Source organism: Pelecanus crispus, chromosome 1 (assembly GCF_030463565.1).
Source record: "Pelecanus crispus isolate bPelCri1 chromosome 1, bPelCri1.pri, whole genome shotgun sequence".
NCBI classification, from domain to species: Eukaryota; Metazoa; Chordata; class Aves; order Pelecaniformes; family Pelecanidae; genus Pelecanus; species Pelecanus crispus.
Genome location: NC_134643.1, coordinates 54,888,287 through 54,905,019, shown reverse-complemented (window position 1 = coordinate 54,905,019; position 16,733 = coordinate 54,888,287). Strand labels below are relative to the sequence as shown.

General features: G+C 38.9%; 1 protein-coding gene across 2 annotated transcripts in view; it reads right to left on the bottom strand.

The window, feature by feature from the left end:
* The window catches only part of ANO4 (anoctamin 4), a 225,105-nt gene that overhangs the window by 44,928 nt on the left and 163,444 nt on the right, over positions 1-16,733 (bottom strand). For both annotated transcript variants that reach the window (XM_075711548.1, XM_075711556.1), the window contains 3 exons: positions 7,294-7,400; positions 5,281-5,336; positions 4,605-4,726 (listed from right to left, as the gene is read on the bottom strand). In XM_075711548.1, the coding sequence (XP_075567663.1) occupies positions 4,605-4,726; positions 5,281-5,336; positions 7,294-7,400 (285 nt within the window). The remainder of the gene's footprint in view (positions 1-4,604; positions 4,727-5,280; positions 5,337-7,293; positions 7,401-16,733) is intronic.

Sequence of the window (16,733 nt, the reverse complement as noted above, 5' to 3'; positions counted from 1 at the left end):
AAGTCACTGTTTTGATCAATTTTGTCTAATCACTTTATTAATCATTGATGATTGAGTGCTATTGAAAATATTACAATCAAATTCTGCAATTTGCTACAAGTAAATTCTAACTTTTACTAAATCAAACTGTGTAAAGTCACTCGTTCGTAGTGAATTGACATAATCAGCAGGATTCACAGACCTGCCTTCGTGACACTTTGCTAACTTACTACCATCCAATTTTTCAGATTGTTAATAAGAACAGAAAAAAATGTTTTGTGTCTTTGATGGTTCTCCTGCAGAAAATTTCCTCCACAACTAACCTAAAAAGAAGACTGTCCTGGTTTTGGATGGGATAGAGTTAATTTTCTTCCTAGTAGCAGGCATAGTGCTGTGTTTTGGATTTAGTAGAAGAATGTTGATAACATGCTGATGTTTTGGTTGTTGTTGAGTACTGCTTATGCTAGTCAAGGACTTTTCAGCTTCCCATGCTCTGCCAGGTGCACAAGAGACTGGGAGGGGGCACAGCCAGAGGAGTTGATCCAGACTGACCAAAAGGCTATTCCATACCATATGACGTCATGCTCAGTATATAAACTGGGGGGGGTTGGCCGGGGAGCAGCGATTGCTGCTCGGGAACTGTCTGGGTATCGATTGGCAGGTGGTGAGCAATTGCATTGTGCATCACTTGCTTTGTATATTATTATTATTATTATTATCATTATTATATTGTTATTATTATCATTACTATTTTACTTTATTTCAATTATTAAACTGTTCTTATCTGAACCCAGGAGTGTTTCTCACTCTTACTCCTCCGATTCTCTCCCCCATCCCATCGGGGCAGGGGGAGTGAGTGAGCAGCTGTGTGGTGCTTAGTTGCTGGCTGGGGCTAAACCACGACAAAAAGACATAAATATACCCCAGGCACCTAACACAATAATCCATCTCTCCTATCCTCATATATGCTGCACCACAGAATAATAATTAAAAAATAATTTCAGCTTCTCAATTTTATGCTAGCATGTGTACTAGCCCGCCAATAGTGCCTACCTTAAGGGTGACCTGTCTCTCCCCTCACCCCATTCCAATGGTAGAACTATCACTGACTTAACTGGGCCAAGATTTCAATCCCAGTATTTATCAATAAGGCACATTTTTGAAAAGTATTAAGCTACAAAATCTGATTTCAGACCCATAATGTGTGATATTGGATTCCTCTGTGTTTAATGACCTTCATAATATGATCTTTTGCTTTCAGGATGACTAGAAGGAAGTCATAGAGCTAGAATATAGACAGGTTTGGACTCAAGCCAGGAACCTACCTATCTTCATTAATCCTTTTGCAGGTCAGAATGAAATCCTACACAGAACTTTATACATCACAGAAACAAGTTCTGAGGGAGCTAGAGCTTTCCAACAGGTGTTTTGGACACAGGAAGCTCTTATGTCAGGAGCAATGGGGCAGGGAGGAAGGCTTGACAGGAGACTGAAAGGGAGTTGTCAGCTTGGAATCAAGTCATTTAATGTAAACATGGAGTAAAATGCAAGTTACTCAAGCATTACTTTTGTTTTCAGGTTCATTTAGGTAGCTTTACAATCACTTTGTAAATATAGTTTTCTCCCTCCTTTTTTGCCCTGTAAATAACATGCGCAAACAGCAGCAGGAGCAATTTGTGCACAGCCTAGAGGAAAGCAGCTATGCACAGAAGTGTGAAGGAGGTGATCCAAAGCCCTCAGGAATCACTGCAACCGTTTCCATTGATTTACGTGGTCCCAGAGCATATAAATATAGTAAGTCCTGCCTCTTTCCAATTGCTATCAATTCTAAGGATATTAAATTATTCTTGTAAAGTAACTCTGGATCCTAAATTCCAACAGAAGTGTAATTAAAAACATGGCACCACATCTGTTGATTAATAGGAGTGCCTTTGCAATTGTGCCAAATCTGCGCCTTCATACTGCCACGTATTTCAAAGCAGAGTGAAAGCAGTACCGTGCAATTCCCCTCAAATGACTTTTTCTCATTTATTTCTAGTGACTACTATCTCCATAACAGCCAGCTGATGAGATTAAATGAAATCTGGGAGGCACCAAATTGACAGCACTGGAGATGTAAGGCCTCATTTTAACAGCTAAGGAAAAAATAAACCAGCACCTAAGTATGAACAGTTTTGCTTACCATTGTGGCAACTTGACTCTAAGGTGGAAATACCATATCTATTAATGAGACAATTATATTATCTACATCTAATTTGCTCCTTAGCTTTTCTAAAGCGTATAATAAAGGGGAATGTCAGCTAGCAGCAGTAAGTTCTGGCCAGATGTCAGTGGAAGAATTAACATCCATCCACTCCTTTTGTACAGATGGCCACGCTACTCCCTTCAAGTACACCCCACATAGTTGTTGGTATGGGAAACAAATAAAAAAGTTGCTCCTGCTGCAGAACTGGTACTAAAAAATCTTCTGGTTAAAGTATGCATGCTGAGATACTTCCAAGTGAAATGAACAATGCTGGCATTGTCAGCTCTTCAAGGAAAAATCTCCAGCTCAGTAGACAGGAGCTCAATTGATACTGGGCAGGAGCTAAGGAAATGTGAGGGATCTAGTCTGTGAAGTGAGAAGAAAAAGGCATTTCCTCCCCTTTCCTGTCACTCCTCCTTCAGCGACTTCATAGCAGCCATGGGTGCACTGCAGGCAGCACACAGCGGGCGGGGCTGGGGCCGCAGCTTTGAACCCTGCTGAGCTCAATGGCTACCAAGACTCGCTGCTGTGAATGCTCAGGGAGCCTCAGAGCTCCCCCTGCCCCCCTCCTCTCTGGGTAAACACCTACTCTCCTGAACCACCAGAGGACACCCATGACCTCAGCTAGGGGGTCTGCTGTTTTGACTGCTTTTTTTCTTTTGTAAAATAGCGGTGGAAAACTCTGTGGATGTCACTGTCTGATAAAAAGCTAAAGTATCTTACAAAATCTTAAACATCAAACCCAAGCTTCTCAAGAAGGCTGCTACCAACATCCAGAACAATCATGGGTCTAACCTTGCTCATTCTGTTGCCATTTATTCTTATACTTAAAAACCCTTCCAGATGCCTCATGGTCCATATGCATAAACCAAATGAAACCAAAACCCAGATATAGGCTCAATAGCACTTTCACAAACAAGAAATGTTGATGAAGAACAGTAGCCTTGACCACCATGGACAAATGATTAAAAAACATTATAGAGATAAGTTGTTTATACCGTGAAATTAATATGTCATTGTATACTGGGAAATTAAATATAAAAAACTTCAGTATAACTGTCGGCTCCTCAGTAAATCAGCAATTTCTATAGTGTAATTTGAGAAAAATTCCGTATTTCTGTCCAGGCCAGTATATTAAAAAAGAAATAAGAAGATTTCAGGATTAAATTATGAGGTACAAATACATTACTTTGTTTTCTAAAGCATTTTAAAAATTACATGACTCAGTAAATTTTTTTTATTGTGCTTCTCTGTGAACTTTTTCTCCATGGAAATTGAACACCTCCTGGTTTATGAAATGGATAGGTTTTATATGGTCTTAATCAATAACACTGTCTCCAGGGCCACCCTCTACAAATCGTTCTATCTGCAAACAATTTTGAGAATCAGTAAAAGCAAAGGTTTCTATCAGTTACAGGACTTATAAAAGGGGAAATTAATATGCTGGACCAATTACATGCTCTGTATGACCCTTCCCAATGGCCAATGTATCAATATCTTCAGTGATCCCAACACATCTAAAGACTTTATTAATAGGTCCTTGTAGCTTTGTATTCCTCTCTTCATAAAAAAAAACCCCAAACATTAATACCCAATAATAGTTCTGCCAACATGATCAGTAAAGGCTCTAGCTCTCTATATATCCGTAAAAAATATGTAATCCTCTATTAGCGCATGCAAGCCTATTTGAAAACATTATTTAAAAGGGCTATAAGAACTTAGATTCATGTCTCAGCTTTCTCAGTGTCTCTTCTTTGCAGGCTACTTCCAAGATTTGTAATCCAGACTGTGGTGATGTGGCTGGGCTAAATTTAAGGGAGGTGGTACAAGAGAGACTTACACCCACCTACTGCTAGTGCTGCTGAACACAGTAACACACTCAGTGACTGTGAGGTCTGTTCCATGTAATTTGTAAGCATCATTAAACTTCACCCAGCGCTCATTCTGGTTGCTTTTTGGAAAAAAAGAAGAAGATCTGATTGATGAGAGCCTGTTTTTCACTGAAGCCATGCTCTGAGGAGGAAGAAGAGATCCTCCAGTAGATAGACATGCAACCAAGTCTACCCAGCCTCCACAGATTTGTCTTTTCCTTTTTTTTCTCTCTTAAATATTCTGCAAAACCTTCATTAGAAGTTAGGGTGTCAGGAAGTGGGGTGTGTCTAGAAGGAAACTTCCTTCACTTTCAGCTCCTCCTACAAGCTCCTCTATAGATACTTCTTTGAATATAGTGGCGCCATGAATGAAATGGATTCCCCTGACCTCAGGATTGGTTTTTAAAAAACACATGAGTTAACTGAGGTTTTAATGGTTTTGTTAGGACAGAGATAACCTATGCTCAAAGTACCTATAATATGACATACTAAAAGCAGGGAAGTCTTACCTCACAAGGTCCAGCGGCTGGTATTTATACCACACTCCCCAGGAAGCCCAGCACTCATACAGCAGGTGTCTGTGGTTTTCTGCCCCATGGGTTCTTATTGAATTCTTACTTCTGTAACTTCCCTAAAATACAAATCTGGCAATTAATGAACAAAAGCAGCAAAAAAGAATATCTAAGAAATCTCTCTCGCTAGTGGTATGGATCATGCAATTTATGCAAGCTCTATACTTGTGTACCAAAAAGCTAAATATGACATTAAAAGGAATGTCATATTCCTTCAGTATGATTCTGTAAGGAATTCAGTAAGATTTGAGATTATTCTTCCTAAGAAATTTATGATAAATGGTGTCCAAGTCAAAGGCTATAAACTGGAGAATCTCAAAGAGAAAATTATAGCGTGGTATTTTTCCCCTCTGAAACCATACTGATGTATCAACCCAAATACTTATTACAGAACAGATCCAGAACAACTCTCCTTACTCATCTCTTTTTGCAAGAAAAAAAGCATTTTTTTTCCAAGAAAAAAAGCATTACTAAATGGGAGGGATGTCAGAGGCAGTCACAGAATGCAAAAGAGAGTAATAACATTAATAATATTGAGAATAAATGATTACACAATTAAGAATTCATTTTGTGGGAACTGTCTGTTCAAAAAGAAAAAAAAAACTGAGAATACCTCATGAAGAGGAAATGCAGCTTCATAGGAGCCATTACTGAGCAATCGATTCAGACCTAAGAATCAAAAGTATCCAATTATTTACCAATAGGACCAGAAAAACTGCTAAGTAAAAAGCAAAACATATTTTTATAATAAGCTGGCTAAATGAAGTTTGAAGCCCATTGACAGTAAAAGATACATATAGAAAAATTCATCTTTAACAGATTTTTATGAACTAAGACATAATACAAGCAAAGACTTGTTCAAATATTAATCATAATGTATCATTTATTATGCCGGAGGTTTAAAGATTCATTTGCCAAATCCATCTGTAGTGTAACTTCAGTGAAATCAGGGACCTCACACCAGGATTGAAGTTTGACCCCATAAATTATGGTCTAAGGAAACTATTTAGATGAAAGGCTGTATTTCTTGGGAGCTGAAAACTTCAGGGAAGACCTTTACATTTTTGAACTGCAGACCAGTAAAGTAACTGCAACTCTTAATTTCCATATAATAACAACATTTTAAAATATATTCAGTTTATGTCTTATGAAAGCTGCAGGACTAACAGACAGAACAGGAACAAGATAGGCTGTAGTAGTGCAAGACCGGAAAATATACTTGAACCTGAACGAAAAAGATTGCTCTTTGGCACAAAAGAGTAATCATACACCCCACTCAGTCATGCCTTGTTTCTCTTTAATGAGAATCTCAAGAGAAAGAATGAATCATTGCTGAGATGTGGGCACTTTTCACTTGGAAAGTCACCAAAATAGGACTGAACAACTATCAGGCAATGCAAAACTAAATACTGGCACTAACAACCTGAAGGCATTTGAACTCCAGTGACCAAGAGGCAAAGAATCCTGATTCCTTTCCTAATTCACAGGGGAATGACAGCAGCAAGAACACAGCAATGAGAAGTATTAATTTAACATAAATAGCACTTTCAGTGATTGCGTTAGTATCTGCTTGGCAGAATATGCTTTTTTCCAAAGTCTCTGGCAGAAAAGCAAAACCTGTACAGCTGAGCCAGGCTTTGCTCTGCCCAGTGATCAATGCAAGGTTGTGTTCATGGTAGGTACAACACAAGTCGGTATGTGAGGGAGCTTGGGATCTTGAGGCAGGCAGGGACTGCAAATGTGTGTCCTAGATGCAATGGCTGCATGCACGACATGAATTCTTCCCTTTCTTCTCTCCCCTCCGCTCACTGTCATTGCTCAGAGCCATTACTGCCCTCATCCCAGGAGCTGAGGAAAAAACAAGTGAAGTTCTGGGCTGTATCTCTACCTCTTGGGGAAGGTTGGAGTTTAAACAGCAGGAAATGAAATAGGCTGCAGAGTTGTATGGGGATTGCCTCTCCATTTGTGATGTCCCAGTCCCTGTGTGGTACACAAGCAGCATGTGCTCTGAGGGCCACTGTTTTGTACTCCAGCCCTCCTCTGTCACTGCCGGCTCTCCTGGATCCACATATGTGCTGCTGCAAAGGCCCACTGCACCCACTCTTTGAAAGTGATGCCATAGTTATGCATGGCATCCTTCACACTGAGGATGTAACTGGTGAACTCCCTTTTGACTTACAGCAGCTACAGAGATACAGAACAACCTTCCTTCTCCCTTAGGGATGGACAGGTATCCAGGGAGAAGCCCTACAGGCTGACATGTGCAGCGGCACAAATCTTGCGATCCTTCCAAATACATTTTTATGAAGGAGTGAAAGCTTTTCTGCATGAGTCTATCTGCTTCTCCAGGGTCCTTAATCTGTACATATTTCTTGCTTAAGTCAGTTTCTTTCCTTGAAGAGATGATAAAACCCATGTGGTGACATACGTGCCTGTGAAAGCAGCCTGATATTACAGGGAAATGATCAGGTCTTCCAGGCAAAGCCCCTACAACAGCAGTGGGTGAGACATAAACAGCTCAAAACTGAAGGAAGCAAAAGAGGCTGTTATGAGCCCAGGCAGACTTCTCTACTTTTTTTGGTGGGACTTAGCACCCATGTTTAAAAGCACATTGCTCAGCACTTACCAATTTTGTTTTTCCCTTCTTCGTATTTCACTCTTTGTAAGATATGGTGTACAATTCTACTTCTCGTAGCATTATTGAAGAAAGTATCTTTGTTGTGTATGATGAAGCTATATAAAAATGCGAACAGAGGACATCTCAGCAATATATAGTAGCATGTTTAAAGCAAATATTGAGTTCCATTACTTTCTATAGCACACTAAAAATCTACAGTATGTGAGCAAGTGCATGGAAGATTACAGGGCACCAGATCAAGTGAGATGATTCACCGGATGAGATGATGTCAATAACAGTATTCATTCCCTAACAAAGAACTACATGGAGAAGTCTGGAGAAAGATCAAAGATATTTAAGCATTCATAAGCATCACTTTTAGTTAATTCACTGAAAACTGCAAAATACTTGCCCAAGAATTTGCAAAAGCATAAGATTTGTAAGTGCAGCTGTAGAAATACATATTTGATTTCTATTTCAGGCTTCTTTATTATGCTTTACCGTTAAGAGTCAGGTGGAAACATGTACTTGGTAAACCACCCTTACTGAAAATCAAATAGTATGTTAGAAACGGAAAATATTGTATACTCCTCTGTTTGGTCCTGGAAGCTAAAATAGAGTAGAAAATTAGCTTTCAGAAGCTATTTATGGATTTATGTATGAATGCAGGTTCAATAGTTTAGACAGAATTGTGATGAGTCCAGGAAATTAAAAAAAAAAAAAAAATTGCATTGATTAGATTGGCTGGCATGATAAATTTTATATAGATTCCTTAATCCCAATATACATACTTAAGGAAAACAAGATATTTTAGTGTATCATCATAATCACTGGAAAAATGCAAACAATGTAAGTGTTTAGAAATAGTTTCAACTTGTCAGTTAAATACTGCTAAAGAATTATTATAGTTGCTTGAGGTGTGTAGGGCTTCAGGATAGACCGTGAAAGTCATTTAGACACTTGAATAAGCAGATAAGTGGATGGAGTTTCTTATTAAGTAGGCCTATGAATTTATTAAGGAAATTAAGTATTTTTTTTAAAATGTGGTCCTTAGTAGCTGACTGAATAAAAAGGTTCATAGTTTTTAAAAATACTTTGGATAAGAGGTAAGATTGTTTTCCTCCTCTGTGTTGGTGAAGAGCTAGGGAATTGAATAAACTGATAAATAAAATGGTAAAATCATAGAGATGTCATAGAGACACCAGCCTGTAGGACTGCACACTAGACAAATCTGACTTTAACAGAGATCATCTTAATAGGGAACTTGGCATGGATTAACGTCACTTTCTCTCCTGCACAACATGGGATCCACTGCTCAGTTTTCCCCTCAGGTAATTTTACCCAAATGAAAATGCCTTTTTCAGAATAAATCTTTACCCATGGGATATCATACATGGCTTTGAACCTCCACAGTCATTTGGAAAAACTGGCAAAGGGTCCAACTTCTAGACTTTGGGGACTCCATATGCTCCCTCTTTACTATCAAAATTCTCTGCCAAATTTTCCATACAAGACAATTTATAAGCTCCTTATGCTCAGCTTCAAGGGCAGATAATAAAAAAAATTCCAAAGTAAAGGTATAAAAGACAAGTTGCTCCAAGAGCACCCTAATTAATGAACCTGGTTTTCTAGAGGTTACTATCTCATGTCTCCTTTCCCACTCCACCCCAGATACTCACAGGTCATTTCTGCATCCACAGTCTACTCAGTACTGTACTTCTGGCTTCCTCCCACATCTCTACTATTCCCAAAGTCCTACACATGCCCTACAGTACCTATTGAAAGTAATTTGATTTATTCACATTGGCTGACCAACATGTGCATGCCAATTTACCAATGGGCTGCTACCAAATGGCAGCACAATTGGTGTGCGCTGGCCACTGCCTTTTTGGTACAGCCACAATTTTGTGCTACTATTCCACTTCAAGTTGTTGATACTCACAAAGTAAATAAGACTCTGCTTATCTTTGAGACAGCTACACCTGTACCAAATTTAGTTGAAAGTAACCGGTATGTAAAATAATAATAGTTAGAAGGACTTTGACAAAAAGGAAATACTGTCACCACATAAGTCTTAATTCTTAAAGAAATTATGTAAAAATCTAAACTCTGAAGCAGATAGAAAAGCATTATTTCCAGCTGAAGCTGGAGCTTTGTATTAGGCCATTTTAGTAGCAGCAGAAACAAATTAAAAGACAGTAGTAAACCAGAAATGAACAGTTAAGTGTTTTTCCACTTTGATTTTCTTTTAATGTCTGACCTTCCTCTCCAAGAGCTCACTTCCCAGACAGCATTGACAAAGAAATGTGAAGAAAACTTATGAAATCAAAACAACACAGTAATTTTCATTCTGACTTAGCTATGAGTTCTTGTAGGATTCAACTGAGAATTGAATCACCTTGTCTGGGAAACTAGCAACATTGATCCAGATAACACCAATAATGTTAATCTATTCTCCTTGTGTTATAAGGTTATTTTGCCCATTTGTTATCATGACGATGTCATACTGCAACTACAGGTATTTCAACAACTATTTTGGACAAATATGTTAATAGTTTTTCTGCATTTAGTCACTTCTATTTTCATGAATCATGACTGAAAAAAAGGCAAAAATCAAACATTATGCAATCTTAAAAAGAAATAAGAACTGCTTGTTTAAACAAACACTTTAGTCATTTGCATTCATTTGTAAACTTAGCAATTGTGTTATAGCTTTTTGATCTCATGGAGCCAAGAAGGAACAACCAGATGTGTCTGCGAAACAGATGTCAACACCTCAGTATAATAACTGCCATGAAGAACTCTGCCTATTCCAGAACTGGCTGAAGCAGTCCTAAAATAAGTGTGAGTATGAGAGCTGCAGAGGTTCTGCCCTGCCCATCCTCGTGCCAGTAAAAGGCATGTGAGGGCAGGAGGGACAGAGGAGAGGGACAACTCACCATGGCTAGAGTAGGACAAGAACATGTCCTTCAGTGTTCTCCACAACTAAAAAAAGTTAACTTTTAACTAAGGATTAATACACTACTATTTTTATTACCTGTGAAGTTAATGTATAGGTAGATAATAAAGCAAGTGATTTGTTCCGCACAGTTATAACCATTAGCCTGGTCCTGTAAGTCTTATTTGTGTGAGCTGTCCTTACTCAAAAGGAAAATCCCAATGAAGATAATGAGAGCACTTCTGGCAGGAAAGGTTCCAGAGTTGATCCTTAATTAAAGTCCCCTTTAAAAATGTCATTGTGGAAATACTGCTCTTACATTTATACTGTAAGCCACATGAAGAGTCAGTAAAGGTTAATTGCTTTGAAATTATATTTGTAGCTTTCTTAATTAGACTCTGAACTGGAGATTTCAAACTATCTTTCCATGGATAACAAAGCACAGCAAAACTAACTGTCATCTAAAGAAGGTCCTCAAATTAATGCGAATTCAACCATGAACAAACTGCCAATGAATTCCTGTTCATACATTCTCTTTGGTAATTTTGCACACTGTACAAACCCTTTAGGGGTAAATCTAACTCTTGATTTTTTTGTCTAACACCCATTTGAAAAAAAAATGTGTTTACTTTTCAATTCATTTTGGAGAAGCAAAAGGCAGGAAAAGGTTATTTTCTGCTGTGCTGGTAAGATATACAAGCTGAAAGCTGAACACCCATGGTCTGGTTACAAAGCTACAAAGTGAGGATGTACGTGTGCATGTATCAATGTGCTGCTCCACAGGATCCCCAGACACTGAGACATTCGATGTCTGACACTCACCAGACGAAAAGGTATGTTCCAAGCAAATGTCTGTTGCTGGAAGCGGTACAAACTGAAAGCACAGATGTTGTCTGAAGCAGTAATCACTATATGAGATGTGTATTCTTTAGTGCAGGAAAAATGCCCAACCCTCTGCACTCTCAGGTAAACCATTGGTGGTAGCTAGCTGTTGTTGGCTGAGGCAATAGCAGGTTTCTACCTCATTTAACATCAGAGAAAGTCAGTCATCAGCTTTAGTAGCAGCAACAAGATGAGCCTGCAGTATTCCAGTGAGAATATTACCATACATCCCTGTAGTTTATTTGTCTGAAAATGGGTATATTATTATCACTTTCTATTTATTTTCATTTGCTTGACTTTTAAGGCTGCAGCTGACTTTTTTGATTACCTAAAAGAAAATGTTAATTAATGGTTATCAGGGATTTTTCACATCATGTGCCTAAACCAGGGTCACACTGGGATGAAGAATGTATTAGTGGCTTTGTCTGTTTCAGGTTTGGCGCATCACAGCCTCAAAACTGCTAAAATAAAATAGAGAGTGGTGAAAGTGCTGAATCTCTCCTCCACCTTCTTCTGCCCTTCGCCCCAAATCACCCTGCCACCCAAATCACTTACTAATTTAAATTGGTTCACTTAGGAATATTCATCTGAGATAGAATGAGCTTTATGTATTTTTCAGGCATGCCCTGTTTCATTCAGTTTGCCAGGCAATTAAAACTTCCAGAATCAGAGAGAATTTAAAAAACCCACTACAGGGCATTTCCAAGTTTGGTTGCACACAGATTTGTTTAAGAGCAGGGATCTTACAGAACTGTGATTTCCTGCTTATAAAAAGCCATTTGCAAATGTACGGTTATTATACTGTAGATGAATATAAACACAAGAATGACCATCCTGGTTCAAAACAAGTAAGTATCCATGCAGCCCTGTGCCTCATCTGCAGTGGTAGCAGCTCCCTGACCCATCCATGATCTTGGGGTGAAGCAGCTCAGGGGGACATGGACCCAGATAACCTTGGTGGGGATGGAATTTATGAGGGCCAATCTGAGCATTAAAAGCTTAAAATGTAACTCCACCCTGAGAGACACATACCTTGGAAATCTGATAAAGATACAGGATGAGATCCCCACGTACCACCAGGGGACATAGTACAAATGAGAATAGCTCCATTAACCTCTGCTATACAGGGCTATTTTTGTTTAATTAATCCAGATATTGTCCTAGTCCTCCTAATTGTGTAAATTTTTAATCTAATTTTCACTGAAGTAATAAATGTTTATTTTTAAGTGGTTTATTCAATTACATATTAGATTAATATTTAACCAGAGAGTTTAGCACGTTTGGAATAAAAAAAAAGGGGGGGAAAATAGCTCCTGATAAAAAGTTTGAAATCTCTAAACAGCAATTAAAAGCATTTTCCTAGCTAGTATACAGCTATCTAAGAAATTGCAGCTAATTACTACTGTTACTATTCCCAGCTGACTAGCAGCTCACCACATAAAATAACTAAGATGTAGTAGAAAAATAGCTAATTATCATCATGTCTGATGGAAAACATTTTTCACATATTGCGAACTGTGCATTCTTGTAACTGATAATTTCAGAAGAAATGCTTTGGCATAAATAAAGCCTTTCCCAAGCTGTGGCTGCAGAAGAGAGATACTACTCTATCTTGAAAATTATCATTTTGTATTCCACACAATTCCAAGAAAATGCTTGCCTCAGCAAGGCAGAGCTTCTTTCCTCCAAAAAGAGCTTTCCTATTACTTAGGAAATAAGATGAATTTAGTCCTCCTGTCGTACTGAAAAATTTCTGCTATACCGTATAAAGTTTGCCATAATCCCTTTAAAAGAAAACCTGAAGCCATACTGCAAAAGTTATAGGCACATCTTACAAATGTGATTCTTGCAGTTTTCTTCTTTGCCTGCTTTGGAGGGAGGACAGAGGGTTAGCTGTGTCTCTTAAAACAAATTTAGTTTTTTCTGAAAGCTAGCCTTTTTCCACATCTGGGCTATTTTATATCAAAAATATTAATCTGATTGAAAAAAGGTCTGATCAGGCCTTGCTGGTTTTGGTCTTAACTGTTTTCCTTCCCAGACTCCGCATTTTAAGTATTGTCAGTCATCTGTCATTCCATGCTTCTAAAAGCAGCTGTCACAAATGAAGACTGTACTTGTACCATGTTTCAAACATCATCTATATCAGACTGGAGACCTGGATGTGCAAATTGTGGCTAGATCAAAAAAGATAAGCTGCCTGTTCTTTGCGGAGGTAAAAAATGTCTGAGGCAATGAAGAAAGGAAGAAATAAGGAATTCCAGACTCAAACTGCAATATTGCAATATTTGGACAAACATCAAACATGGACAAGCTCATATAAATTTTTATGGAATAACATTTTGGAAAATTAAAAGCACATAAAACCAGGAGAGAAGGAAGAATTCTGCAACCTCCAGGTACGGTATGTGGCAGAACCTACAGTGAAGACATGGAGATCTTATCCGAAAACTCAGTATATGGAGATTCATACTTCCAAGATGGTTGTATTTGTGAATGATTTACTACATGGCCATTAAGTAATCGTTCAGCGTGTCTTGGATAAACACTGATTTATGACAACACAGAAATCCTAGATATGTTCAACTGGCAAAAGTACATATCTTGCTCTCCAGAAATACTTGTACAATAGCCAGAAAAATCCTTGTTAGTGTAATTAAAAGACTGATTATATGTTTTAGGCTCCTGTGGCTATTGCTTAAAGAACAGTTTAATGTACTTCCCACTCATCTCTTCTTCTCACTTAGGATTCCAGATTCGCAAGAAAATTTTATCTTTTTTACTATAAACTTGAAACTCAAAATCTGTACATAAGATCTGATAAAAAGGAAAAACAGACATTAGTAACATTTTTCAGCTACGACCTTAACACAGTGTGGAAGGTTGGAAAGCCTTGCATTTATTCCCCATTCTCTGAGGGCTTCAAGAGCTCAATGTGCTACTGACATTTTCCTTCTTCAAAAAATGGCCCTATGTTGGATGAAAAGTCTTAAATAACACCAAGGTTAGCCAGCGGAGCATCGATGCGGTACTGGGACCCCCCCTGTCCTGTGCACATTCTGTCTGAAGTAGTTTTGGCACAAGTGTGTGACGGAAAGGGATGCAGGGTCACTCTAAAAGCCCAAGAGCAGGGAGACACTGTCACTGTTATTCTAGCCTATAGGATCACATACTTGTTGAAGACATTGTGAACTCCACAAATAACTGCCCATGACAATTATGTAGACACCATTATAATTGTATTGTAATGGCACTGTGGTATGGTGAAAGCACTCTAGCAAAACCTTAACTATACCAAATAGGAAAATGTATGGACTTTTCTTACCACTAAAAAACTGCAAGTTAAATTATCATGAAGTTGTTGTAGATAGCAATTCTTTATTTCTGCAGCTCAAGAATTTCAGCAACTATTTATCTTCATATTCCTAAAACAGTATTGTGGGGCTCTGGGTTAGAAAATTAAATAAAAGCCTTGACAGGTTTTTTTTTTAAAAAAAATTATATTCAATTAGTAACTTTTTTACTTGTTAAAAACCAAGTAAAATCTTATGTAATGCAACAGTGACAACTGAAAACTGAATCTTTAATCTAATATGGAGGCAGGATTTTATCAACTTTGGAGTGTTTCTGTTACTGTTCTGAGTAGGTGACAGTTATCAGTGCTGCTCTTGTGAAGGTTACTACACCTAGCAGTGGGTAGAGGTGAAAGAGAAATCATTTTCTTAGTGATCAAACCTTCATCTGGCACAACTGACTCAGAGAAATGAAGGTACCAGTCATAGTGATTGCTACATCGGTTAGTATGTGTTGCGATAAACATAAATTAAAAAATCCATTTCTATTCATACTTTCCCCATGTTTGGGGATAGGTGGGCATCTTTACTACTGACTCATTATATACAGGTCTTTCAACAGAATGTTGGGAAGCAGCAATTTGCACAAAGTAAGCGAACCCCAACATCATACACTTCTTGACTGTTAACTGATGCTAATAAACCCATTATTTTTAACTCTACATTTCCAGTTATTTGATACCTGGACTTCACAATCAAAGATTAAAAGCACACACTAAAGATGTTCCTGAAATTCTCTGCTTACCAACATACCCTGAAATTCTGGAACAATTAAAATGCCTGCATGCAACTCACTAGATGCATATTGAACAAGGCATTATATCTCAAAATTTTAGTGAAGCAGAATAGGACAGACACAGCCAACAGGCTGGAGCATGACGGGAACGCAAGAATCCTGTCAGAGCTAGCACCTTTCAGGAGAAGGAGGGCAGCTCAGCCAGCATTTTATCAGTCCCCATACAAAAGGAATGGAAGACCACACAGACAGCAAAAGAGAAGATGTCAGGCCTGCTGGGGAGTACAGCTTCAAAGTCTGGAATGATGTAAAAGAAGTGCCAAACAACAGCAGGAACATTAATGAAACTAACGCAGTATTTAATAATCTCCCTCTGCCAGTTTACCAACATAAACATGAGCAAGGCAGAAGAATGAAAAAAAAATCTGCGTTCATATATGCCAATTCTCCTTTCAGACACAAAAACCCCCCTTTCTTATGTGCTGTAATTTTAAGGGAAGTTAATAGTTAATATCACTATTAATAAAAATATCAACCCAGACATCCCAATTTCTTCATTTTTTATTATCACTGGTCTATTCTTGAACTAATTTGCACTTACTCTTCCTCTTGCAGGGCACAATAACTGACCCATCTTTTTGCTCAAGTATGGGAAGACTCTGTAGTCTGAACCTGATGTCTATTCAGGGCGCAGACATTTAGCGATGGATAACCCTGGCTGCTGGCTGGTGCTAGGAGCAGACTTGTACTGAAATTTACCTGGAGTTTTGCACCTGTTCCTGTTTTTCTGCTGTATTTGGAAAGACTACTTATTGAATCATAGAATAATTTAGGTTGGAAAAGACCTTTAAGATCACCGAGTCCAACCATAAACCTAACACTGCCAAGTCCACCCCTAAACTGTGTCCTTAAGTGTCACATTTTCTTCTAAATACCTCCAGGGATGGTGACTCAACCACTTCCCCAGGCAGCTTGTTCCAGTGCTTCATAACCTTGTCAGTGGAGAAATTTTTGCTAACATCAAATCTAAACCTCCCCTGGCCCAATTTCAGCCTGTTTCCTCTTGTCCTATCGCTAGTTACTTGGGAAAAGAGACCAACACCCACCTCGCTCCAACCTCCTTTCGGGTGGTTGTAGAGAGCGATAAGGTCTCCCGGCAGCCTCCTTTTCTCCAGACTAAACACCCCTAGTTCCCTCGGCCGCTCTTCACAGGACTTGTGCTCTAGACCCTTCACCAGCTTCGGTGCTCCTCTTTGGACGCGCTCCAGCACCTCAGTGTCTTTCTTGTAGCAAGGGGCCCAAAACAAAACACAGCAGCCGAGGTGAGGCCTCACCCATGCCGAGTGCAAAGGGACAATCACCTCCCTAGTCCTGATGGCCACACTGTTTCTGATACGAGCCAGGATGCTCTTGGCTGCCTTGGCCACCTGCGCACACTGCTGGCTCGTATTCAGCTGCCTGTCAACCAACAGCCCCGGGTCCTTTCCAGCCACTCTTCCCCAAGCCTGTAGCGTTGCATGGGGTTATTGTGACCCAAGTGCAG